We start from the raw sequence: 25,647 nt of genomic DNA, 5'->3' as shown, positions 1-25,647 counted from the left end.
AAGGTGAATATGACAGCCATTTACTTAACACTGTACATAGTGTCAATTCAACTTTTTACAAAATACCTTTCGTTTGATTCCTACTCCAAGCTTCTTTGCTTTTTTCTGTAGATGTTCTTTAAGATCAAGTGCACTAGTGATGCTGTAGAAAAACACAGTACAGTATTTTTGTTGTCTTGAGGGTTGTGTCACTACAGTGTTAAATGTGTAAGCATTCTAGGAGAAAAGGTAAAGGTAAGGGTAGTCCCTTGACATGAATGTCTAGTTATAACCGACTGTAGGGGGTGGTGCTCATCTCCATTACTAAGTCAAAGACCCAGGATTGTCTGAAGACTACGCCTTTGGTCATATGGTCAGCATGACTGCACTGAACGCTAATACCTTCCCACTGAAGTGGTACCTATGTATCTACTTGCATTTCCATGCTTTCAAACTGCAAGGTCGGCAGAAACTGGGACTAGTGACAGTAAGTATCAAAATTACTGAAATTAATTTAAATAATAAAAAGACACCACACTTTTAAAAAAACAACTGAAATCATAAATAGTTGAAGTTAAAGCCATTAAACATGTAGCTAAAAAACTCAAAAATTGTTCTGTGTGTTCCATCTGCATTAGCTTTTTATTCTCTTAAGACTTTTTTGTTGTTATTTTACTTTAAACCATCCTGTCTGAATGATCTGAGCAGAGCTCTTGGATGTTACAAATGGGTATCTGTACACTGAGCAAAGATACACCAATAGGCCAAACCTCACTTTACAGTAATTATTTCCATCATGAATACTAATGGTTGACTTAAGTATTATTTTTATTAGAAACTGAATATATAAATAATTTAAGATCATTGTTATGTCTGTTCAGAATATTAAATCAGATGAATATTCTGAACAGTTTTGTTAATAGATTACAAGGTATGCATGCACCATGCACATAAAAATGGGTGTGTGTGAAAAAAATTTGGGTTTAAAGAACAGTCTAAAAGAATGGATTCAGTCTACTATCTGCTACCTGATAGCCTTGTTGCCCTGTGCCTTGATTATGCCAACAAATATATACAGAATATATTCTTAATGAAAATATCTTCTGAATATTTAAAAAAAATAAAATGAAGTGGGCTGAAGAACCTGCTTAAAGTACTGTACAAGTACTGAACAATTCTAGGAGATAGAAAATTACCTTGCAAAGTTGCAGGCACAATTTAAATAGAGATATGTGTGCATGAATGGAGGGCAATAACTCCAAAGGATGTGTGAATTGGTTTGAAAAATGAAAATGCTGTACCTTTGTAAGTTATGCTAAAGATACAGTACAGCTGTCCCCGCCCTCCCTGCTGCCCCATAATTTCCCTTTTCTTCGACATACAGGAATCTCACCTACCTAGAGCTGTGCCATCTGGCGTAGACCCGCTGAATCAATTGTTGAATGGCAAGTCAACATTTATGTAAATCATATTGAATTAATGGGTATACTCTAGTTGAGACTACCAAATGGATTTAGACAATGTTTCATTGCATTTTAAAAAAATCAATCCAACAATCATTTCCAGGAAATACACATCACAGTAAAGGAAAAAAAGTCAATTAATGTTTATGAAAATGAAGTGCTTAAAATGTGATATTTACCATCTTATGACTTCTAGCATGTCACTAGTGCTTATTCCTTTGATAGCACCATAAATTTCAAAATGCTCTTGCAATGTGATATTGGGCCAAAGTGGGTTTGTTTGTGGACAGTATCCTATATAGCTCATGGAATTATTGTCGTTATTTTCACCTGCAGAATTATTGCCCATCAGCACCTGTGGATACACCACTTCTTACTCAATATTTATATGAAAGCTGTTGTTAACACGCTGGAAAATACTTAAAGGTGATCATATAAAAAAGCTGAATTAAAACAAGAACAAGAAAGATTAGCTCATGAATTATCAATTTGTTTTACCACACTGTCATTTTTATTAGGAACATTTGGATAACCCTCTTATTTAGTATGGGCAGTCATAACATTCCAGTGGCTATTTTGGCTGTAAGGTTGCAATCTTATTTGCACCTGTAAATTCTATTTAACTCAATGGTATGTCATTCTGAGTAGATATGCAAAGTCTTTGCTCTTATCAAAGAGAACCCATTTTATGGCCACTTTTACTCTCCATCATTATGTTGGCAGAACAATATAAACTTGAAACCTTTCATAACTCAATGTTGTTTTCTTCAGTTTAATTGTATTTTTGTAATTCCAACATTCTACAGACATTTTTCATTCACAGTTATGACAACTGTCTACGAATTTCAAGGAAGAGACTAAAACAAAAAACAAAAAACCAACTCATATATACAGTCACTGTCAACAGTAGGCACACCTCTTTTTGTGTGTACTAGAGACACACAGAAATTAGAGACCTCTTCCAAATCCAATTCTTTCCATGTTAGTTTTTTATACTGTATTTCCCAAACCCACTCCAGGAAAAATAATTGGTTTCCATTTTTTGTATGCATTTTTCAATAGATTGCATACCAATGCATGCCTCCATTAACTATATGTTTGTGTGCTTTTCATAAACATATGCAGTGGGTTGTGAGCATTTTTCAAATATGCACATGCTTTAATGCAGTTTCTCTTTCTTTCTGACTTTCGTTCTTAGGATATCTCAAGTCCAGAAATCAACAGACTTCCAAATGCAAACTGTATATATTTTTATGCTATGTTTGTGAGATGTGGACAACTCTTACCCCAAACACCAACCAACAAAATGTATGCATCTTCAAAATATTAAATTTTAATTTTGCTATGCCACAAAGACATGTAAAATCTACTCTGGATAAGGATTCTTGTAATGGTTAATGGGAAAACATGGGAAGAAGGGTGTGTGCACAGATTAGTTTACAGTTGACTACCTGGCCTGATGTTGGGTCTACTTCTCCCACTAGAATATTAATCAGTGTGCTCTTCCCAGCTCCGTTGGGACCTAGCACTCCTAATATTTCCCCTAAAAAGCAAAAGAAGACATATAAGGTCTGCAGGTTTAGTTATCATTTATTTTGTAAAAGTTAAATGATTTGGAATTAGTGCTAACCTTTTTTGACACACAGAGAGACATTATTTGTTGCCACTTTCTTTATTTTTCTTCCAAGAAGAAAATCTGTCTTTTCGTCATATTCTTTATGCAAACTGTTGACCAAAATTGCTGGTTTCTAAGAAAGCCAAAGATAACATATCACTTATTACAGAAAAAGTTTGATTATATAATACAAATACATAGTTGAAAGGGAAAATTCTTCCCAGTCAGTCAGTTAATGGGGCAATACTGCCTCCTTCCAGTATGGAGGATCAATTGATCACTTAAAGAGACCTCACCTGTGAACAAGCTTGTGTACACAGAAAGACAGCTTACAGGTATTTCTGATGTTAAATTAGTTACAGACAATGGGAAGTGCTCTCTTTTCACCAGCAGGCAAAAATTTTCTTGTTTAATCAGGCTTTTAATGACCAAGTTTTTTCATGTGTGTGTGTGGGAGTACTATTTTTAAACTTTTGTAAGCTTTTAATGATTTTATATTGTTCAATGAATGGTTTTTAAGTGGTATTTTAATTGTTTTGCTATGTTTTTAGCCAGATTTATTTTACTGTTCAAGAACTGCCTTGAGTTCCTTAATACAATAACAAATAATACACTACTGAAATGACTGAAGGTCTTTGTGTAAAGCTCAGTTTACATTTCATATTTTGATGCTTATCTAATATGGTTTCATATATGCGATAGACTGTGTGGAGAAAAATGGTAACTAAATTACTGTACTGTACTTGTAAGTATAAATCAGCCTGTGGAGGTCGGCCATATTACTATAACAATGGAGAACTTGCCATTGTACTAAAAGTTTCTTTCCTTTATATTCAAAGCGAGACCCATCACCAGCTGCCTCCTGATCTCTATGTAAATACAGCAATATGTAAGTGTCTGGGCAAATCTTCCCTTGCCCATGCTACCTTACAACAGGAATTAGTGCCAACTCATTCATAAAGTTTCAAAGGGGAATAGCACGATTTACTTCCTCAGCACTCTGCCAGGTTGTCATCTCTTTAACCCTCAGCCTCTCAGCAACAACATCTTTATCCTCATCCTCATCCTCTGAAACATCTTGGTACTTCCATGGACGGGGTTTCACAGAAGTTCTGAAGACAAAGAAGAACGTTAAGTCTCTGCTCACAAACAGATACAAGTGACAGAAATACGCTATTCAGCTCAACTGGACAGAGCTAGTATACAGGAGAAGTCTGCCTATAAAGGTGAATTGACAGTTGCCTAGACAGTGCGCCCATATGGCAGAACTGGCTGATCAAGTGGACTGGATGTGCATTCACACAAAGGATTTCACTCCACCACCAGTAAGCACTTGCAAAGGTTCCCACTGCTGAGATTCTTGGTGTCATCACCACTGCTGAAAGAGCAGGAACAGCTGTGCATCTCTCCCTCTGCAAAGCTGAAAGGACTAAAGATTCACCCCAGCAGTGATCAAGTTTAGGGATGCTGGATTTAGGTTCATGCAATTTTTTTCATGGAAAATGTCACTATATCCTTTCAAACAGTATTGTGAAATTCACTAGCATGGTATACATCTGCTACAACTAAATCTGAGTTAAAGGGGTTGTTACAATAAGACAAACCATTACAGTAATTCAGACATGATGAAAACTAGGACAGTACAGTAAAAGTCACACTCAGATGTTCTGCCATCCCAAGAAGATGAACCTGTGATTTGAATGCTTCTTCATGTCACACTATGCTCCAAGGGCACAACTCTTGGATCATGCACAAAAAGGCTTCTAGGGTGTAATGTATCACCATCCTAAGTGACCACTCTGCAGGCAAAGCCTTAAAGGTCATCCTGTGATAAAAGGACTTCTCCACTGACAAAGGCTGGAGACCCATTTATTTCATTCTTACATGAATCATTTCAACTGTTGGGAGATATTACTTTTTCCATTTTTTTTTTAAATTTCAGGACTTTTTGTGAAAAAAAATGGTTTGCAAGTTTTGTTTCTACACAAGCTCCCCCCCCCCAATGTTTTGCATAGAAACAGTGCTTTTTAAAAAACACATGCTGTTTCCTGCAAACAATTTCATTAAAAAGTCCCTAAATGGCAAAATATCTCAAAAGGTTGTCTCATTATAGCAAGTCATCTTTTCTGACTGAGTGTGACTAAACTCTCTCTGCAGAGAGTAAACTTTCTTTGCAGTAAACTCTCTTTGCTGAGCCAGCAGCAGCGTGTGCTTTATTGGAATTAATTCCTGGCCAACTCTGCTTTGATGTAGTCCCTTGAATTATGACTTTGAAAAGGGAAATACAAGCAAACAAACAAGAGGTTGTTACAATAAACAAAAGTGTGACCTGCAAAATGGGTCCTTTCTCATTGATTTCCCTCCACGTTTGACCTCAAGATAGCGCAGAAGAAAGAGCCAAATCACACATTGAACATAAGGCTAAAATCAATGATAAAAATTGGAATTAGTTAAAAGAACTTTATTAACTGCATCTGTAAGCATAAACTGATTCAGCTACTTGATTCAACTACCTGTCAATGGGAGACTGCCCAAGACATTAAACAGTTTGGAAATCAAACCCTATGAAGAACAGCTGAGGGAACTGAGAAACTTAGAATAGAGAAGATTGGAAGGCAACATGATAACTATGTTCTATTATCTGAAGGGTTGTCTCAGAGTTTGCTGTTTGCCATTGCTCTAGAGAGAAGGATCCAAACTAAAACGTTCAAATTACAAGAAAGGAGATTCCAACTGATCATTAGGAAGACTTTCCTGATTGTAAGATTTGTTTTGACAATGGAATGCCTTGAAAGGTGGTACATTTATTCAAGTTTGTAAAAATGTATTCCGATGGCTATCTGGCAGGAACATTTTAGGCTCAGATTTTTGCATTGGCTGGATTAGATTGCTCTTTGAGTCCTTTCCAATTCTACACTTCTATTATTCTATATCTTGTTGTGAATAGGTAAAATGTAAGTAGGCTTCTAGATTTCTGGCAAATGAAAACACAGACTGGCTTAATAACTTCCAGGCTGATAGAACCAGTGCCCAGAGAAGTGATCCATCTGTTTTCAGCATCTGGGTTTATCACAGAAGATTTCCTTCTCTGGCTCTGACCTCATCAGCTTCCACTTATTTGTTTAATGGAATCAGTGTTCTGGAAAATGTACATTTATTCCATTCAATGAAGATTCCAAAACCAGTTTAAGGGAAACAATGTGGAAGCACCACAACATAAAATTACAGCAATAATTTACTACCATATCCTAAACTACCACGATTATCCTGACTAAATTCTTTTGCAAACTATCAAAACATTGTACAAATTAGGAATAGTAACTTGCACAATATAAACAATAAAGCTTCTCATTATTTGACAAAGTGTATACAAAAAGCCAGTGTGCTGAATTTGTAAGAAGAAATATGCTGCTTACCACTACTGCTGATGCCAACAATATATCTGTACTCCTTTCTATCTTTTGACCAAGCTTTTGGACTACCTAATAAGATAACAAATACTTATTTTAATAACACTTCTCATGATTTTTTCAGGTCATTCTAACTTAAGTTATACAATTATGTTTCAGAAAATGTTTTACATGCTTCTTGAGTGAATTTGGAGAGCATGCTTCTTTACAGTGCAGAGAATTGTGGAAGACAAACTAAGGCCTGTTACAGACTGCCAAAATAAAGCTGCTTCGGGTCTCTTTGGAGGTTTGCTATTTAAATAATGCATGGGTCCTAAGAGTCCGGAGGTTGCGCCAACGCCACACTCCATTCCTAAGCACTGGAGTGCAGCTTTGGTGCAGCTTCCGGATTCTTAGGATGCATGCATCATTTAAATAGCATACCTCCAAAGAGACCCGAAGCAGCTTTATGTTGGCAGTCTGTAACAGGCCAGAAATATCCCACCCAACTCCCACAAGTCAGAAAAACCTGGCTGATTTCAACATCATTTCAGAGGCTGCTCTACTTTTCTTGATGCTTCAGGAAATGCAAGAGGAACTGAAAGCCATCTATAGCCTTATCTTATTTGGGTTCAGCAGCAATGAGAAAGAGGTACAGAGAACTACTCTCTCTTTTCCTTTCTGTTCTTCAGCATGGCACTTAATGTATTTTCCAGGATATGTTTTACCTCCAAAAATTGAGCTGCCTTATATTTGATACCTTAACTGTCTCCTGTCAACAGAGCAGAGATGAAGGAGGTTCTATTCCTGTGTTGTTGTTTTTTAAAGAACAATGTTCTTGAGAGTATTCATGTTCCTCTGGTCAATCTTCTGTTCCAGGCTGGGGTTAGATAAGGGATAGGGAGGGTGTGCAATGCATCCTGCAAGTTAGAGGCCTTCCCCAGTTTGTCCATGCCATAACCCAGAGCCACAAATGTTTTATCTCTCCTGGTCTTGGAGTTTCAACATGGGGCCAAAACAGACCGGCAAGTTAAACCACCTTCTGGGCAGCTTGGGAGAATGGTGTTTACATGCCACAGCCCCAGTCTGGTTTCGGAAGGAGCGGCTTAAAGCTGCCCCTTAAAGGTCATCTATTTCAGCCCATAGGGAGATAAGAACTAAGACACTTTCTCCACATGCCGGGAAAGGGGGTCCAAGGCCATAATAAATGAGGCTGGAATTTCATCTGCAACCTTGGAAGGAAGGAATCCAATCTATTTTGTGGCCTGTAGGACACTGCCCTAGCAGTTCTCAGAATACCAATACACCAATTAATTGGCATGCTAGCAGCTAACCCTCTTTTTTAAACAACAACAACAAATTTTATGGTGTTAACTTTTTGAGATAATAGTCAGAACACTTTTTTTTCTTAGCCTCTTTTGGCTAAGATCTGTAAACAATCCATTAAAAAAATCTAAGCATAAAATATAGGCCTATTATAATAAAACTTTAAAAATGAAAACAAAGTGAAAACTAAAACATTAAAATATAATCCACATAATCCATAAAATACTTTTGGTGCCATAACTTCTAATATATGGAAAAAAATAATTTTGTGACAAACATAGGCCCATTACAGACGGGCCTGAAAATACAGACTGGGTCCATATTAGGGTTAGAAAGGGGCATCACTTTCTGACGCCCCTAACCCTAATACGGACCCAGTCCGTACAAAATGGCGGTGGCCGTTCCACATGGCCGCTGCCATCTTGACATAGCGGACACACTGCGTCCGCACGTCGCACCCCGGAAATGATGCCGCGAGTGCGCACTTCGGCATTTGCGGCATCTCTTCCAGGGTGCAAGAAGGAGCGCGATTTTCGCGCTCCTTCTTTGCAGCGTCCGGGAACCGTGCCGTTTGGCTGCTGCGGTTCCCGGATGCTGCAACCGGCGGCGGCAGCAGACCGCCGCTTTTCGGCGGTCTGTAACCTGCCTTAGTGACAGATGGTACCATTCATCCTGTATCTTGTTAATGGTCCAAAACACACTGCAGAAATAATCCAGTTTAAGACCAGTTTAACTGCTCCATCTCAATGCTAGAAAATCTTTTTCTATCAGAGAGCTCTAGTACCCTGAAAAACTACAACTTCCAGGATTCCCTAGCACTGAGCCAGGGCCGTTAAAGTGGTCTCAAACTGCATTATTTCTGCAGTGTGTTTTGGACCAATATGATGCTCATAGGTGTGATGATATCACTAAAATAACCACCGTTAAAAAGAAAAAGAGCATATAGCACAGTGATGGAGAACCTTTTACAGACCAAGTGCCCAAACTGCAACCCGGACCCCACTTATTTACTGCAAAGTGCCACATCCCTCTGGCTTTCTAGTAAGAAACTCTGGCAAACTCTGTGCTAGGGCGACAGTATATGTGCCCACAGAGAGGGCTCTGAGTGCCACCTCTGGCACGTATGCCATAGGTTCGCCATCACTGATATAGGAGATGAGGTAGCTTATGCAAGCTTGTTGCTGTGTTGTTTGCCTTCAAGTCATTTCCAATTTATGGCAATCCTAAGGCAAACCTATCACATAGTTTTCTTGGCAGAATTTCTTCAGAGGTGGTTTGTCATTGCTACATCCACCCAATTGTTCCTAATCCCTTTGCCCAACTCCATCCTTTGTCCAACTTCCCAGTTTGTTTTTATATATATAATATTGCCTTTTCACATTGGTTTGAGTGCTACAGGGGGAAACCTCACCCAACCCCACCCCCAAAGAAATTTTGCCAAGAAAAACCCATGACAGATTCTCCTTAGGGTCACCATAAATCAGAAATGAATTGAAGTCAAACAACAAGGAATAATTGATTGTAGATGATATTTAAAGGCTTCCATTTCCCCTGAAGGAGAAGGATGGAGCAAGGGCTAGAATCACAGGCACATTGGAGAAAAGGACTGGATTCCATGCTTTATATAGTGTCTTCCTGGTCAGTTTAGTATGAACTAAAAAATTTACCACTTCTAAGCCAAACAGATCACTCCTAGAGCCCAGTTACTGTCCTCTATCACTTATTCTAAGCCATGCTTTGAGTCTTGTGCAATGAAGTTTATATCAAATGTGTTTCTTTCACTTCCACGTCACATTCATGAGGCTACAGGGGGAAAATGGCAATATTTCAGCTCACCTCTAGAAGAGAATTCAGACACCCAATAAGAGGATAGATTGGAATGAAGACACAAAAGCAAGTGTGAATTATAACAGCTATTTCATACCATTGAGTAAAAGCTACATCAGTAACAATGATACAGATCAAGGCTACCTGAAAGAGAAAAGAAATAAATTACAAAAACAAACAACAAGAAGAACCAAACCAAAAAAACCCCTAAAATTTCTTTCTTAGAAAGCTACCTTAAATATCTGGGAACTTTATTTATTTATATTGGTAAATGGAGAAATAATCCATTCCAGTTTATTAAGGTCAAAGCCTAAATTCAGTCCAACTGGAATAACTGAATCAGTGGGAACTCAACAAGTCACTATTGAAGTCCCATTGATTCAGTGGGTCTGCTCTAACAGTCAACAACTCCTGATAGTTTGAAAAATTGGGTCAAATTTAGATGAACGCCTCTACACAGATTATGCATACAGAATCCATGAAGAAGAAATACAAATGTGAGCATAAAAGAAATGGTGAATTATTTTGCCTGACTTGCACATAAAACGGTGGATTAATTTTGCAGATTTTTATTTGGTCTAATCTAACATACCCTGTTTGATAGTTCATTTATTAAGTTATTCATATCCCAAGCTATGTCCTAAGATGTCAGGGTGAGCTATAGCAGCAAAACAACATCAGACAGGCTAAAATAAATTAAATTAAGATAATTTAAAACAATAACTTAAAATAGGTTAAAATTATTTAAAATTTAGAACAGCATTTGTAATTCTACGCTGAAACAAAAATCCAACTTCAAGGCAATCTATCACCAAAATCCCCCCAGAACTGTGCTAAAAACAAGGTAACATTAGCACCAGCTGGACCTCAAAAGGGAACATTCCATAACAATAGCACCACAACATATAAGGATCCCTCCGTGTTTCTGTGTATTTCACACACCCCAGAGGGTGTTTAGAGAGAAAAATGTTTCCAGGATTGAACCACAACCCAAATGCAGAAAAAAAAATAATTGGCATAATCTTAAGAAACAAAAACAACCAAATTCCAGTAATAAAGAACAAAAAATTCACCACACTTTTACTTACTGCCGAAAAAATGAAAGACCAAAATTCTTTGGTGTTTTGTATGGTTTCGCAGGTAAAGGAAAGAATATAATGGAACAGAATTACTGAAGGTACGTAGCCAATAAAGCAAAAACCCTAGAGAGAGAGAGAGAGAGAGAAAATACATTTCTTATACAGAGGTCATGACCTCAACATTGTTAGCTCTTTTTCATCCCCTCTCCCTCCCTGTGCTCTCTGTAACATCTTGTGTATTTTTGAGAGATCTTGAAAGCTTATACACATTTTCTGTGCCCTTCTGGTTGGCCCTACATTTGATGTTTTCTTCCCCTTAGGCCAGGACAACTACTTTTTATCTTTTACAGTTCTCTGAGTTATTCATAGCTTGCTCTGAGTGTCACAGACAAGCCCAGCATCAGCAGCTGGCCAAACACAGGCTGGCCTCCTTGGTTCCCAACAGACTAGTGCTGAAAAGGGAAGGGTACCCAGAGAGCTACAGTAGCCGCCATTTCTCACTTAACAAGTGCAGATATAAAGATGTAACTGTAAATGCAATTATTCTTATCTTGAGAAGAAAGGTATCCCAGGATACCACAATGAAAAAATGGTCAGCATAATGTGATTTATTTTTGAAACTTGGGATTAAAACACCTTTTTAATGCACATCAACCACTGTATTAATGAAATGTTTGGTAAAGAGTCGGAAGTGAAAAAAATAACTGAAACTGTGCAGCGTCTCTTCTAATCTCACCTAATAGTAAATGTATGTAGAGAGATCTTGTAGTACCTTTGAGAATAACTGAAAGAAATTGGCAGTATGAACTTTCAAAGACTTAAGTCTATTTACTCAGGTGCGTTTGGAAAAGTCTTCATTTTTGCATGTAAAATAAAGTAGGTGAAGCTTTTACATGAAAGAGGCATTTGAAAGACAAAAGACACATTGAATAGCCCATGAGACCAGTGTTTCTTACAGCACCTGCTCTTTTTTGAAACTGGAGGACAATCTGCAAGACTTGAGCTGCTACAACTTCTTCACTCACCTACTCTCCAACAGGGATGTGGTATTGAGGGGAGAAGTAACATATATACTCGATTATAAATCAACCTTATGTATAATTCGAGAGCAGGTTTGGGGGCCAAAATTATGGATTTTGATATGAATTGTGGATAAAGTCAACGGTAAAACTTAAGAGCATGTAACAAAGTATCTAAAGGATGAAGCAAAGGAAAACCGTGCTAAAGAACGTACAAAATTCTAGCAGGTATATGTTTGTGCTCATATTGAAGGCTGGATGGATGAGAGAATAGAGGGGGTCAGCGCTTTCCAGGATAGATTACACTCATGCTTTTCACCAAAGCATGGTTCCTTTTTTATAAGAGTTAAAGTGCAGTACTTACATTGGCCTCTGGATAAGTCAACTCAGTTTTTTGGGGTAACTTTTTAAAATAAAATCTCTAGACTTATAAATGAGTATGTACAGCACTAGTGTGGGTAGTGCAGAAGGTTCTCACTGAGACTTATTTCTGCTTTTTGTATCACCTGACAAGCTTCTTGTAACATGATGACCACAATGGAGGCCCATGGAAAGGACAAGTGCCAAAAGAAAATCTGCAGGAGCCTGTAGCAAGAGAAAGGGAAGTCCAAGGAAGTGCTTCAGAAGTGTTTGGAAGAAACCTAGCTTGGACTCCTCCCAAATATTGGGCCAGGCTTGGTTAAAGAGTTCTACTAGGAACCCTTCTTTATCAAGCCTGCACTTAGAACTGGGAACTATACCCGAATGGAAACAATTCCATCTGTGTTTCTGCCTCTCTACTACATTCTGTGGGACCTCCTCGTGCAATATGAAATATAGGCACTAGCATCTAAATCCCTAAATGGCGTCACCATTCCAAATATCAAAGCACCTCCATGGTTAAACATAAAAACCTTTGTCACAGGGTCATTTCAGGCTACACATTTATAGTACAGCTGGCTCTCCTTTTGTGTGGAGGATCCATTCCGGACCCCCCGCAAAAACGGAGGCTCACACTTACTTAAACCTCATAGGTTTGACTAGGGCACGGCCCAGGCGCATGACATTAGAATTAACGGAGGTCACCCCTCTGCACATAATTGAGGTCACGGATCTGAGATCTGTGAGTTTGGAGGGGCGACTGTATTATGATTCCACTCCTACTACCATGACTCTATCCTGTGAAATTCTGGGATTGACAGTTGGCGGAGGAACCCTTAGAATCCTCATCCAGGAAGCTCCTCTGGAGCCTTTGACCAAACTATAATGCCACCCCACCCAGAATGTCATAGGACACAGTCATTGTAGTTAGTGGAATCACACTGTTATAACTAGGTAGTGTGAAAGGGCTCATGGACAGGGACAGGAAAAACAAAAAAAAGTACACTATCAATATCAATAAACCACAACTATACACAAAAAGCTAACAATGGCCTGAAGCAGATGGGCCAAACAAAGTGGCTTCCAGCTGCTTCGGGGGAGTAGCATTTACAGGACGCATGCCCCCCAAACAGCCGGAAATGGCATGGAGGCCACACAGAGACTACAAGAGCTGGTCCAAAAAGGAGAGGCAAAAATCTGCTTCTGCTGCCGATGTGTTTGGGACTATGTGTGGTGGCAGCCCACTTTGGGAGTGGGATGTCTGTTTACTGTGGCCCCAGTCCGATTGGGTCTGGTACAGCCTATGGCTGCTCCTTCATGCCCCTAAGACCCAAAGCAGATGGGACAAATAAAATGGCTTCTGGATGCTTTGTGGATATGGCATTCAGATGACACACGCTCTAAAGTGGCTGCAAGCCACGCTGAGGCTGCTTAAGGAGGCCTGAGGCTGCCAGAAAACGGAGCACCAACAAGTTGCTTCTTCTGACAACCTGTTTGGGACCACAGCGACAGCCCACTTTGAGAGTGGGCCATACCGACACCACAGTCCCAGGGTGACCATGGCTGGAACGGCCACTCTCAAACATTCTCTTTGGCCCATAATCATAGATCTCCCATCTTTTGTAGATTCAAGTCTGAATATTTGTTTTGGACATAATACACACACTCAAGGCTGAAATTAAGCATTAGTTTCTTAACTTGTGTTTTTACACCAAAAATCACTTGACAAACCCCACCACTTTGCTGAAGGCCTGTCTTCACCATGTGCTATGTAGTTTATTCATTTGATCTGCCATAGCCTGGTTAATAACCAAGTGAGGCACAGTTCCTTAGGATAAAGGCAAACTTGAAAAATATACAATTATTTTTATGATTTTGTCAATTTTTCAAAACATACTTCAGAAAATGTAGTGTGTGAAATGGCAGGCTGTGTCTTACCTTGCTATTGTTTTATACTTTTTCATCTCAGTTGGTTTCTGAGATTGTGTGGGTTATATTATGTTGTTTAAAATTGGGCACAATAACGTGGAAGCCTCCAAATTGAAAAGTGGGTTATTCATGCCCCCCTCCCATTAATAAAAATGGTATCCATCGTTATGCATTTATTTGCATGTGCTCTAGAAACAAAAAGCATTCATGTACATACTTGGATAACTAACTTCCACAGAACCTGAATTACAAAGAATGGAGATGAACTAAAAAGAATGACAACAGTAAAAACTCACACTAATACGTAAAACAATACATTCCCCAAAAGGCAAAAACAAGGACAAAATTATGCTCATCCCTTCTAGAGAAAAGTATAAAAACTAGGGACAGCTGGAAGATCTAGATTTTTGCCACTTTTGTTAAGCCAATATAGAGAGCAAGAAACAAAAGTAAAACAAAAAACGTACCATAGCAAGAAACTCTATAGGAAAAAAATTAATATCATGATAAACAGCATACAAGATTCCCATCATCAGAAAAAGAAGAATATAGTATAAAGGAATGTCAACTATTGCGTGTCCACACCAGTAAGCAGATGGATAAAGGCCTGATATCTTAAGTTGAGTGTAGGCTTTGATCTGCAAATAATAACAACAACAACAATAAAAATTAAACATGACGTCATGTATGAAAAATGAGAACTCATCTAATGATAGCATTTTCAACACAGGGATAGGTTCAGCATATTCTTCTCCTAGTAGTAGCACTCCTTGAGAGCAGTTCTGCTGAAAACTGTAGAAAGAAAGAAAATGCTTTTCCCACCCTGGTTTCCTCCTCCTCTTGCTGTGGATATAATTTACCTACTCCATTTGCACAATTTTTCCTACCTTCAGTGAGAAAGAGTGCCCCTATACGTTGAAATGTCTCATCAAAAATGGTTTACTATCTTTTGAATTTTTTTGCAAAAACCCTCCAAAATGTTTGTTTTATTTATTTCAATGATTTATATCCCGCATTTCTCCCACAACATTTGTTGGAAATAAATGTGGATAGTTTTGTGCTATGACTGCTTCCTGTGCAAAATAATGTTTTTGTGTCACAAATATTTTTGCAAAAAAAGTTCAAGAATGCAAAAGCACCTTTAAAAATGCAAACCCCTCCCTCAAATCTCCTTATCTTCTCTGGTAATCCCATCATGCAGAAGGGAAAAATGAGAAATTTCTTGTTTCTATGTGTGGGAATAAAAGAAATAAAGATTCACATCCTCCTTTCTGCAGCTCCCAGCATAACCTCCCTTTCTTTTCTGGTGGGTCTTTTACAGTGAATCAGAAAGAGCTTGGCGGTGGCATGGGGAGGGGGGTATTTAGGAAAATCATTCCCTCTCCTATTCTGTGGGATTCCTCTGCTGTATCAGAAAACCTCTGCAGATGGAAGGAGCTACATTCTGAATTTAACCCAGAGTCTTGAGAGTGAAGTCACCCAAAATACTACAAGCACACAAATTATTGTACAGTATATACTCACTTATACGTCAATGCCATGTATAAGTTGAGGTCAGGTTTTGGGGCTAAAATGATGGATTTTGATACGATCGCATGTATAAATTGAGGGTAAAATTTAGGTGCATGTGACAAAGGATTTGTAGGATGAAGCAAAGGAAAATGATGCCAAAGAACTTAACAAAATTCCAGCAGGAATAACTATTTGAACACTGGATAGATGAGAGAGCTGGGGGGGGGGGGGTGTCAGTGCCTTTCACCAAGGGATGGCTCCCTTTTTATAAGATTTAAAATACAGTTGACTCAGTTTTTTTGGGTCAATTTTTTGACTAAAATTTTAGACCTATACATGAGTATATACAGTAGCCCATATGGTGAAAGAACATTATTCAAAAATATAACTTAATTTATAAATTAATAAATATAAATTTACATTCTATAAATAAAACATTCTATTAAGAAACATGAATAATTATCGATAAATACATAGCAACTTAAAGGGAAGGAACAGCAATATAGAGAGACAGCATGGCCAGTAGTTTGAGGCTTGGACTACAACTCTGCAGACCAGGGTTTGAAGCCCTGCTCTGCCATAGAAATCCACTGAGTTACCTTGGGCAGGTCACACTCTCTTAGCTTCAGAGGAAAGCAAAGGCAAACCCTCTCTGAACAAATATTGCCAAGAAAACTCTTTGATAGGGTTGCCTCAAGTTCATCAAAAGTGCAGAACAACTTGAAGGTACACAACAACAGCAGCAGCAATACATCAAGGAATAATTATTTCCAGCACTTCAAATATTGTGTGTGTGTGGAAATATAGGGACACATCCATTGCAAAAAGGGAAAGTGGGGGCATTCCAATCACAAGTGGATGTGACCAAGTGCAGAGTCTAACTGACAGACAGTGGCAGCATCCATGCAACCCTGACACAAGCAGAAACTAAATCTCTGCACAAAAAGATGGCTCTATATGCCAAAACACAGAGGTAATGCAAACGATATAAAGGAAAGCAGGTACAAAGAATATTCATATTGAGAGTATTATTTGTATTTCCCTTGCTTTATATCATTTACCTTACATTTATGTTTGCATATCCATTGCCTTATATATATAGTCATATGTGGTATTTAAAAGACATTCATCCATTGTGTTACCCAGTGAACTGAGGAACAACAATAGATGACTAGCCAGACAATAATTTCATAGCACAGTTCTTTTAAAAAACAACAATATGCAATGATTAATAACAACTCTGAGCAAGTGTAGAATCTTTGCTCACACCACTGAGCAAATGCAGCCTCCAAGCTTCTTAATCAAAATGTATTATTACCATATTAAGTCCTTGAGCTAACAGAGTGTAGTCTACTACATATTTATAGATATTTTACAGTTTTCAAAGATATCCTGAGTAATAGCACAGCTTTAGGATGACAGACTAAAACAACCCAAAATGGTTTGGGATTCAAATTGTTGATTTCAAATTAAATTAAAAACATGATTTGCAAAATTTAGAATAAATTTAAGCAATGTCATATTATTTACACATTAATGATATGATAAAGAGTAAACACTGAAGGAAGACATTTTCATCATGGGTAACATGATGGCAAAATCAGAAACATTGTCAAATATTGTAATGGACTCACTCTCCATCTGCTTTGCTGCTGAAACCTTAAAAACTACTCCCTGGTTTGGTATTTGGGGCCCAAACAGCACTGGACAAGCAAAGGTATTCTAATTTGGGTTCAGGTTTGTATCTGTGTGGCTGATTTCTCTCATGTCCAGGCAGAGATGTAAAGCAAAAGCAGTAACTAAAGGGTCATTGGAGGTTCACATCTTTTGTAAGGTGAAGTCAAAGGCTTTCAGCGCCGGCATCCATTGTTTTTTGTAACCCCCAAAAAACCACAGATGATGGTGAAACATCAGGAACAAACTATTCTAGAACATGGCCACATAGCCCGAAAAAAACACAATAAACTATGGATGCCGGCCACGAAAGCCTTTGACTTCACAACTTTTTAAGGTGTTTGTTTGTAAGGTGGCTCTATACTTTTTCAGTGTAACAACGTACACTGCACTTTTCCTTTCCAGACTAGCTCTCTACCAGCTCCCAACTATCACAATCTACCACTTTCCCTATCTGTTCCATCTCTATCTTATTTCTCCCTTCTTGAGCTCTCTCTGCTCCATTCCCCTTAAAGATATACCTCAGTTAATGAAGCAGATATGTTCCTGGGCATTACTTCTTTGACACCAAATATGGTACCAGTGGCAAAAAAAAAAAAAAAACATGGAAAGAATGTCATAGGTTCCTGCACCACAAAAAATAACACTTCAACAATTTCCCACATACAGTACTTTTTATTCAAAACTAACAATATACATGTATGAAATGAAAAAGCCATCTCAGGTGAAACTTGCATAAATAAACACAAATATTTTCAACCTTTTAGAGATTCTTTCACCAGCTTCTAATTTACTTACAATTTCCATTTTGTTAGACAAATGTATATATCTATATGCCTTTTTTAATTACATGCATACCCTACTTACTCACCAGGTTAAGGAATGGGGCACTGTCCAAAAGTGTAACTTGTTAAAAAGCAGCACCCATGCACACACAAATCCTCTTTTAACAGTTTTACTGGGAGAACATGAGACTCATGAGGGAAGGGAGATCTTACGTTCCTTTCTGTTCGTAGGAGGACTAATACAACCCTGTAAGTGATGCTGGAGCCCCAACTGCTCATCTCTATTTCCCTTATCTCCACATTCCCATGGGCCACACTTCCAAGTTCCTTGAAGGTTTCCAGAAATTTGATTCTGCATTTTTAAAAGGTTTGCACAAGTGTCTCCCTGCAAAATTCTCACCCTACTTTAAATTGTATATATTTACAAATTAAGAACCTTTAAATAATGCACAAGAGCATCTTCTATCAGTCACAGATTCCACCTCCACTGTTGGTAGGCTAATCAGTTTACTTTCTCTTCCCTTCAAACAATAACATACTCCTCCTCCCCTCGTTAAGTTCTGTTCAGTTATACACAAGAATAGCTATCTTCTCAAAATTCCTCTTCCCTACTTTCTCAGCAATGTCCCTGAAGTAATTTGCACCAGACCCACCAGGGCCTAGCAATTTCAATAATAAGAATAAGTGTATGGAAAAAATATTTCTAAAGTTCTGTAGAGTATATTTCCTTACCAGTGAATAATTTACCAGAGCATAACATTCTTAAAATTAATGGGCACATTCTCTCCAAGTGAATACTTACTCCAGGGTTTTTAAAAGTTTGCAGCCACAGAGTTTTCCCTACAGAAAAATCATTATTTAGTTTCTTTCCTCCCTCTCCCAAGACCAACTTTATAGTCCAGATCACAAACTAAAGCGTATTCTTTCCAACCTCCTTTAACAAAAATGTCACTGGAACAGGGGGCAGACACTTTTTCTGTGCCTATCTGACTGATATTGTTTATCACTGAATTGGATAAGGTTGTTGTTATATGAAGCATTTCTCTTGACCAGGGTTGTCCTGCTTTCCTTTCCCCATCACATAGAACTTCAGCTTGAATTTTTCTTTGAGGTTCTCTCTCCTTTAATAGTTGTCAATCATTCTCTTTTGTTACCTGTACCTTTCCTTCTGTATCACTGGGGTGAGAGAGGAACTAATCAACAGCACTTGATGTATTTAGCACTGAGGTTTGTCAGAAGAACATACAACACACGTGACACGTAGTATATGTTGCTGTGTGTCTTCAAGTCATTTCCATCTTATGGTGACCCTAAGGGAATCCTATCAAGGGGTTTTCTTGGCAAGATTTGTTCAGAGAGTTTGCCATTGCTTGCCTTTGAGACTGAGAGTGTGTCACTTGTCCAGGGTCAACCAGTGTGTTTCCATGGCTGAATAGGGATTTTAGTCTTGATCACCAGAGTCATAAGTCAAAGCTCAAACCACACCACCACACTGGCTCTCATGCAGCATATAAAGGTACACAAATGAAACATTAACTTCTACATTGTTATAGGTTTCTAATGGGATCCATAGTACTGAGCAGGCTGCCTTTGCCAATATCAACTTGCCTTAAAAGAGTGTAGATAAAAAATCAGCAGTATATTCAGCAAGTACCATCAACACATTTTGAGTGCATAGTATCAATTCTCAGTTTTCAAAGTATCAATCTTTGCCCCGGAACAGATAAACAGCAAGGAGTGGTCTCTGGCTGTGATCATCACGATCAGCCTGGGACTGTGGCAATCGTATGACCTGTTCTCAAAGCGGGCCACCATCAGAGTCCCAAATGGGCTGCCGTGGGGGTATGCGTCATCTGAACACAGCCAGAAGCCATTTCTTTTGAGCTGTCTGTTTTGGACAATACAACAATTTGGTCCCGAATTGCTATTGTAGGCCTAAAACCAACATCATGATAATGCCATTTTCTCAATGGATATACTCTGACTGAGACTAGGAATTAGCTGTAGCCCTAAGTGTATGATCCAACAAGGTGATCAGTAGACAACTATAGAAACTCCTGATTTTCCATCTGATCATGTGAAACATGATTGGCCAAATGAAACACTATATTGGTCAATATATGGGATATGGTGTGCTTTTTTTTTAAAAAAAACTGGTTTAATACATAAATTTACCCTGTGGTTTTCTGCATTCTCCATGGCAAAATATGATGGCATCCCAGTTATGGTGACTCCTAAAGTTACGCCTTGAACAATCAGAATGGTCACAAAACCTTGATCAGCTATTTTCTGCAAAATAACAAGATTGTGATATTAGAGAATTACAGAAAAAGATCACAGTGAAATGTGGTTCCATGTTCATAAGCATTGGGGTGTAACCAGTGGCTTGATAATCTTGTTTTTTGTTGTCAGCCTAAGTCCACAAAACAAGGTAGTAAATGTTTTTGTGGATTAAAATTGTTCAGTCCTATAATGCATGGAAATCCAGCGTGACCTGATGTTTGTACATTTATATGCTTGACTTGTATGTGCACACAGCAAAACAATCTACAGAATATCTCCCCCACACACATCACTTCATTTTACAGTATCAGCCTTTAGAATGTGTATTTACTTACTTCAAAAAAAGAGCTTCTCCATACACTGATGCTTTCTGTTACATTTAAACTGTGTAGATACAGGTTGCTAATAATATTTATCATAACAGGTACAGAATGTATCATGGAGCGGTTAAAAGCAGCTGTAAAGATGTAGTTCTGAAAAAACAATAGACATTTAACATATTAGCTATAAATCTCAGCACCTTTTCCCTATTAGCACTTTCCTACTAGCCTAAATAGAAAAATACTTAAACCAAGGCCAGAAAATGATGGTTACACACCAGAGAAAGCATTCCATGAAACTCTGATCTTGCCTTTGAAAATACTGAATACTGCTTCTAATATAGGTCTCCGCACATAATTTCAACCCCCTCCCACAGAACTCATTCCTTGCTCTGGCTCAGAAGGATCAGACATTTATTGACTGATTGGTTTGATTTACCAGTATATCTCATTCTCCCAAAATGGGACTTAAAGCAGCTTATATTACAAGATTTAAAAATAGCTAAAACAAGATGTTTATGGTTTTTTTTTTAAAAAAAACAAAAAACAATTGTCACTCCAGATGTAATATAAAATGACCATTTAAATTATTACCCATTCACAGGACCAGCAGTTAAATATAATCTATTTTTCTCCTCACCGTGCGCGCATGAGACACATTTAATGCTCCATTATGGGGGGCAACCGACACATAATCACTTCCACTGAATATTTCTGTCAGGATATTCTGGCTCCTAAGACCACTGATAATGTCATCAATGCCTGGGATAAGACAAAAAAAAAAAAAAAAAAGCAAGTTGACAGGTTCATGTATTGATTCAAAGACTCTTCTCTAATATATGATTTGAGTATATGCAGATCTTTCACTTCTACCACCCAAGTCAAAGACAGCTCTAGATATGTATTCTTACTATAGATATGCATTTCCTCTTGGCATTACACCAATATGAGGTTTGTGGTCATTGGAAGCCACAGTACATTATGCATATTTGTGTACATATCAAATTATGATGTTGTGTGTTCATTGTAATTACATAGCAATATTAGGTGTTCACATTTTGTTCATTTACTTAGAAATCAAACTATGAACACTGAACACAAATCAAAAAGCTACATACTAGTAGGCTGGCTGGATTTATTACATAATCATGTTCTCTGATTCAGTTTGTGATTGATCAAAATGAAAATACAAATTTGTTTACAGCTGCAAAGTTCCTTACATCAACGGCGAGCCATTTATTCCATGTGGTATTGGAATTATGCACCTCTCCAGATACTGTTGGAGTGAAACTCCCAGTATTATACACTATTGACTATTCAAGCTTTGTCATGCTAGCTACTATGAGTTGCAGTTCAACAACATCTGGAGGCTACATGATTCCCATCCTTGATTACACAGTTAGCCCACCATATCCATGGATTCCTTAGCCACAGATTTAACTAACCATGGCTCCACACAGACACACACCAAAAAGCAAACCTTGATTTTGCCATTTTATATCAGAGACACCACTTTACTACGTCACTGTATTTAACAGGACTTGAGCATCCATGGATTTTGGTATCCATGGAGGGTCCTGGAACCAAACCCTAGCAGATACCAAGCACCCACTGTACTGATGATTCTTAAACCTAGGGCCCTTTCACACTGTTCAGTTATAGCACTATGATTCCACTTTAACTGACACAGTTCCAATCCTTTGGAACCCTTGGTCCAGTGCCTCTGACCAAACTACACAGCCCCTCTAGGGATTCCACAGGATGCAACCATGGCAGTTAAAGTGGAATCGTAGTGTTATCACTGTGTAGAAAGAGCCTGTGGATAAACTGTGAGTATGCTTTCCATTTCTTTCCACTGTACTTCAGATGGTTAAAAGACTAAAATGCCAAAAGGTGCAATACATTACAGCAGATAATTTGAAATATAATTCTGCTATTTTTTCACTTCTTACCAGTGACGTTTTGAACAAGGAGACTGGTTTTGTATTTATGATGAGTTTCATTTGGTTTAAGGAAATATAGGTCTGGAGAGAGTTTGAGAGGGACCATGGCATGTTTGAAGTAGTGTTGATACATATAAAAAATAAAAATCTCAACACCCAGAAATATTGTAAAAAGCATGAATCTGAAAAGGAAAGAAGTATTTTTAATATTTTCCTTTCTAGAAACTGCACATTCTATAATAAATGTACCAAATACATATGAATGTTCTCTTAAGGCTACAGCAGACAACTGTGGCCTTCCAGATATTTTTGGACTGCAACTCCCATAATCCTTAACCCTGGATTATTTTGGCTAGCACTTATGGGAGTTGCAGTTCAGTAACATCTGGAGGGCCAAAAGGTGCCCTTTAAAAAAAAAGACAACTCTTGCATTAAGTGATCTTGAGTATATTCTCTTGCATTAAAACAAAGGAAGGACCTACTCAAGATAAGCTCCACCTACTTCATCAATCTTTGTAAGAATCAGCCTATATATGCCTGCAGTCCATCTTCTACACATCCTTGCTTTAGAAGGAATTAAAGAATAACTTGAATCATCCATAATTCCACATCTGTAAGCAAATGCACTATGACAGCAAATCCATGTGCTTTTACAATGCAACTAGTAAACTATTTATTTAGACCACTTGTTCCCAACCACTTATCCTCCAGATGATTTGAATTTCAGCTCTCATAACTTCTGACTGTTGGCCAAATTGTCTGGGGCTTCTGGGAAGTGAAGTCCAAATCAAATGGAGGAACAAAGGCTGGGGACCACTGATTTAGACTATTGGGAAGACATGGCTACTACATCAATGACAAACCCACTACCATGATAAAAGAAATCTGTATGTGATATGAAGGAGTTGCTACACTATTCCATACAGAGGGAGGGGCTAGTATTCTGTGGAGGCTGGCATAGCTATGGAGAGAGTTACAAACCTACGCAGAAGATGAGCATTGTACAGTACGTTGGATGGGGAGTGTTAATGACAGGTTGGTCAGTGCTGACTAATCTTCTCAAATAAGAGGTGCCAGTTCCTCTATAACACTGTAATAGTGATGGTGATACATCAAGTTTAATGGGAGCAAGTCCTTATTCTTTTTTCTTCTTTTTTACAGGACGAGGTTGTTAAAATATGAGGCAAAAATCTGTGTTCTATTCTGACATAAGAGAATTTCTGCCAAATGTAGAGTTAGCTTCACCCAAGTTTTCATTAATAATATCTTCCCAACACACATATACAAACTGTTCCTTTTAACAGGGTCACTACACTTGTCAGCACTTCCCTATGTATGGGGACTGCAATACACCACACTTTCACTGCAATCTCTTTCAAAGATAGTCACGATGTGATTTATTATTTATTTACAGGACTTATATCCTGCCTTTCTTCCACAGTGGGATTCAAGGCAGGTTACTGAGGCGGGTTACAAACCGCCATAAAGTACGCGCTCCGCGCGTACTAGAGTTAGGAAGGGCCGTATTAGGGTTAGGAAGGTTCTTACCTTCCTGACAGCCCTTCCTCCCAGTACGTGCGGAGCACGTACTTTTTCGCGGCGCCCATCCACATGGGCGCCGCCATGTTGACGTATTGGACGCTGTGCGTCCAGACGTGTCGCGGCGGAAGTGACGTCGCGAGGGCGCACTCCACCCCTCGCAGCGCCACGTCCGCATTCCAAAAAGGAGCAGCATTTCGCCGCTCCTTTTTTGCTGCGCGGGGAAGCCTCGCGGTCTGGCAGCTGGGGCTTCCCTACGCAGCAAATGGCGGCTGCGGGAAAACGGCCCCTTGAGGGCCGTTTGTAACCTGCCAATATAACCCGCCTTGAATGTGATAAATTGCTGAAAGATACATCTCAGATTGTTTGGGGGTGGGGAATAATGTAATGTATTACAGTTGCATGAAATAATTTATAGATTTAATATACTGATATCTAATAACACACATATAATAAAATCTGAAGCAATATGAGGTCATCAGACCACATTTAGATCACCCAATCTCAAGACACATCTGTAACACTTAAAATTCTGATCAAATCACACACAAAAACAGAGATACTTACATTTCAGTCATTGATTTAGTATCACGTTTGAAGTTAAGAAAATGAACCTTTGCCATAGTGATTGCTTGCTTTTTCCAAAGTGCCTTATTGCTCAGCGCACAAGCTTTTGTCTCAGACAGCATCAGCAGGCTTTGCTCTAACTCATCAACAGATTTTGCATCTGTTTCCTCTTCAGCTTGCTCAGGATTAAAAATACCAAAATCTGGGAATGTGAGCTGGCAGTTACATATATGTCCTCACATAACAGATTCTTGCTCTATAAATCTTGGTTTAGAGTTTATTAAATAACCATTAACATATTAACTCTACACATGTATCTACTCAGAAACACAGAACTTAAATGAAGTCTACCAGAGTACTGTATAGTTAGAAATACAAGTGTCATTACTATAGAGAAGACAGAAAATTGGCACAGCTAATTAGAATGGGTAATACAAACTGAGAAAAACAAGCTCAGGACTCCCCCCACCCTACCAAGAATTTATATAAATTTATATATAACCTTACATGAGTACCTTTCACTGAGTTTACTGGGATTTGTGATTAGGACTGCAGTCTTAATGACCTCCGTTCTAAATACTTCCTAAGAATGTGGTCTTCTATAATATTCCCAAATGACAAGTATTATTTTATAACTTAAAACACAATGAAATATGATTAAATTTCATTCTTTCATTGTGATTATCATATAAAATCCATTACAGAATTCTCACCTGCTTGTTCAGTTTCAGCTTCAACTTCCAGTTTGAGAAACACATCCTCCAAAGTTGTCATGGAAACACCATAAGAAACAACACCCAAATGGGAATGAATGTCTAGATCAGCAAACAGTGCTAGCACAAGAAATAGAAGTAATAGTAATAAAATTGTAATAATAAAATTAGTAATAACAAAACAACAGCTGCTTTAGCAACAGCAGTAGTTGCTGATGTAAAAGTACTGCATGGAAATACCAATACACTGCTTTGAAATATTATCTTATTTCTTTAAGCCACTTAGTTTAAATAAGATTATTTGCATTAGAACCATTTTAAGAAT

At 38.3% G+C, this 25,647-nt stretch overlaps 2 protein-coding genes across 3 annotated transcripts in view; one reads left to right on the top strand and one right to left on the bottom strand.

Annotated features, from left to right (window-relative positions):
• Positions 1 to 25,647, top strand: part of MAP2K6 (mitogen-activated protein kinase kinase 6) — a 1,063,669-nt gene that overhangs the window by 754,874 nt on the left and 283,148 nt on the right. The gene's annotated exons all lie outside the window — the stretch shown is intronic.
• LOC121921515 (cholesterol transporter ABCA5-like) overlaps positions 1 to 25,647 on the bottom strand; it is a 69,550-nt gene that overhangs the window by 9,435 nt on the left and 34,468 nt on the right. For both annotated transcript variants that reach the window (XM_042449699.1, XM_042449700.1), the window contains exons 18-33: positions 25,323 to 25,442; positions 24,610 to 24,811; positions 22,513 to 22,685; positions 21,201 to 21,322; positions 20,576 to 20,713; positions 20,133 to 20,246; positions 14,454 to 14,624; positions 10,688 to 10,801; positions 9,609 to 9,743; positions 6,474 to 6,539; positions 5,387 to 5,478; positions 4,046 to 4,169; positions 3,073 to 3,190; positions 2,894 to 2,985; positions 1,622 to 1,797; positions 67 to 142 (exon numbers count right to left, since the gene is read on the bottom strand). In XM_042449699.1, the coding sequence (XP_042305633.1) occupies positions 67 to 142; positions 1,622 to 1,797; positions 2,894 to 2,985; positions 3,073 to 3,190; positions 4,046 to 4,169; positions 5,387 to 5,478; positions 6,474 to 6,539; positions 9,609 to 9,743; positions 10,688 to 10,801; positions 14,454 to 14,624; positions 20,133 to 20,246; positions 20,576 to 20,713; positions 21,201 to 21,322; positions 22,513 to 22,685; positions 24,610 to 24,811; positions 25,323 to 25,442 (2,033 nt within the window). The remainder of the gene's footprint in view (positions 1 to 66; positions 143 to 1,621; positions 1,798 to 2,893; positions 2,986 to 3,072; positions 3,191 to 4,045; positions 4,170 to 5,386; positions 5,479 to 6,473; positions 6,540 to 9,608; positions 9,744 to 10,687; positions 10,802 to 14,453; positions 14,625 to 20,132; positions 20,247 to 20,575; positions 20,714 to 21,200; positions 21,323 to 22,512; positions 22,686 to 24,609; positions 24,812 to 25,322; positions 25,443 to 25,647) is intronic.

The sequence above is a fragment of the Sceloporus undulatus genome, chromosome 2 (genome assembly GCF_019175285.1).
Source record: "Sceloporus undulatus isolate JIND9_A2432 ecotype Alabama chromosome 2, SceUnd_v1.1, whole genome shotgun sequence".
Lineage (NCBI taxonomy): Eukaryota > Metazoa > Chordata > Lepidosauria > Squamata > Phrynosomatidae > Sceloporus > Sceloporus undulatus.
Note: the sequence above shows the minus strand (reverse complement) of the source record. Positions and strands in the feature narration are given on the sequence as shown.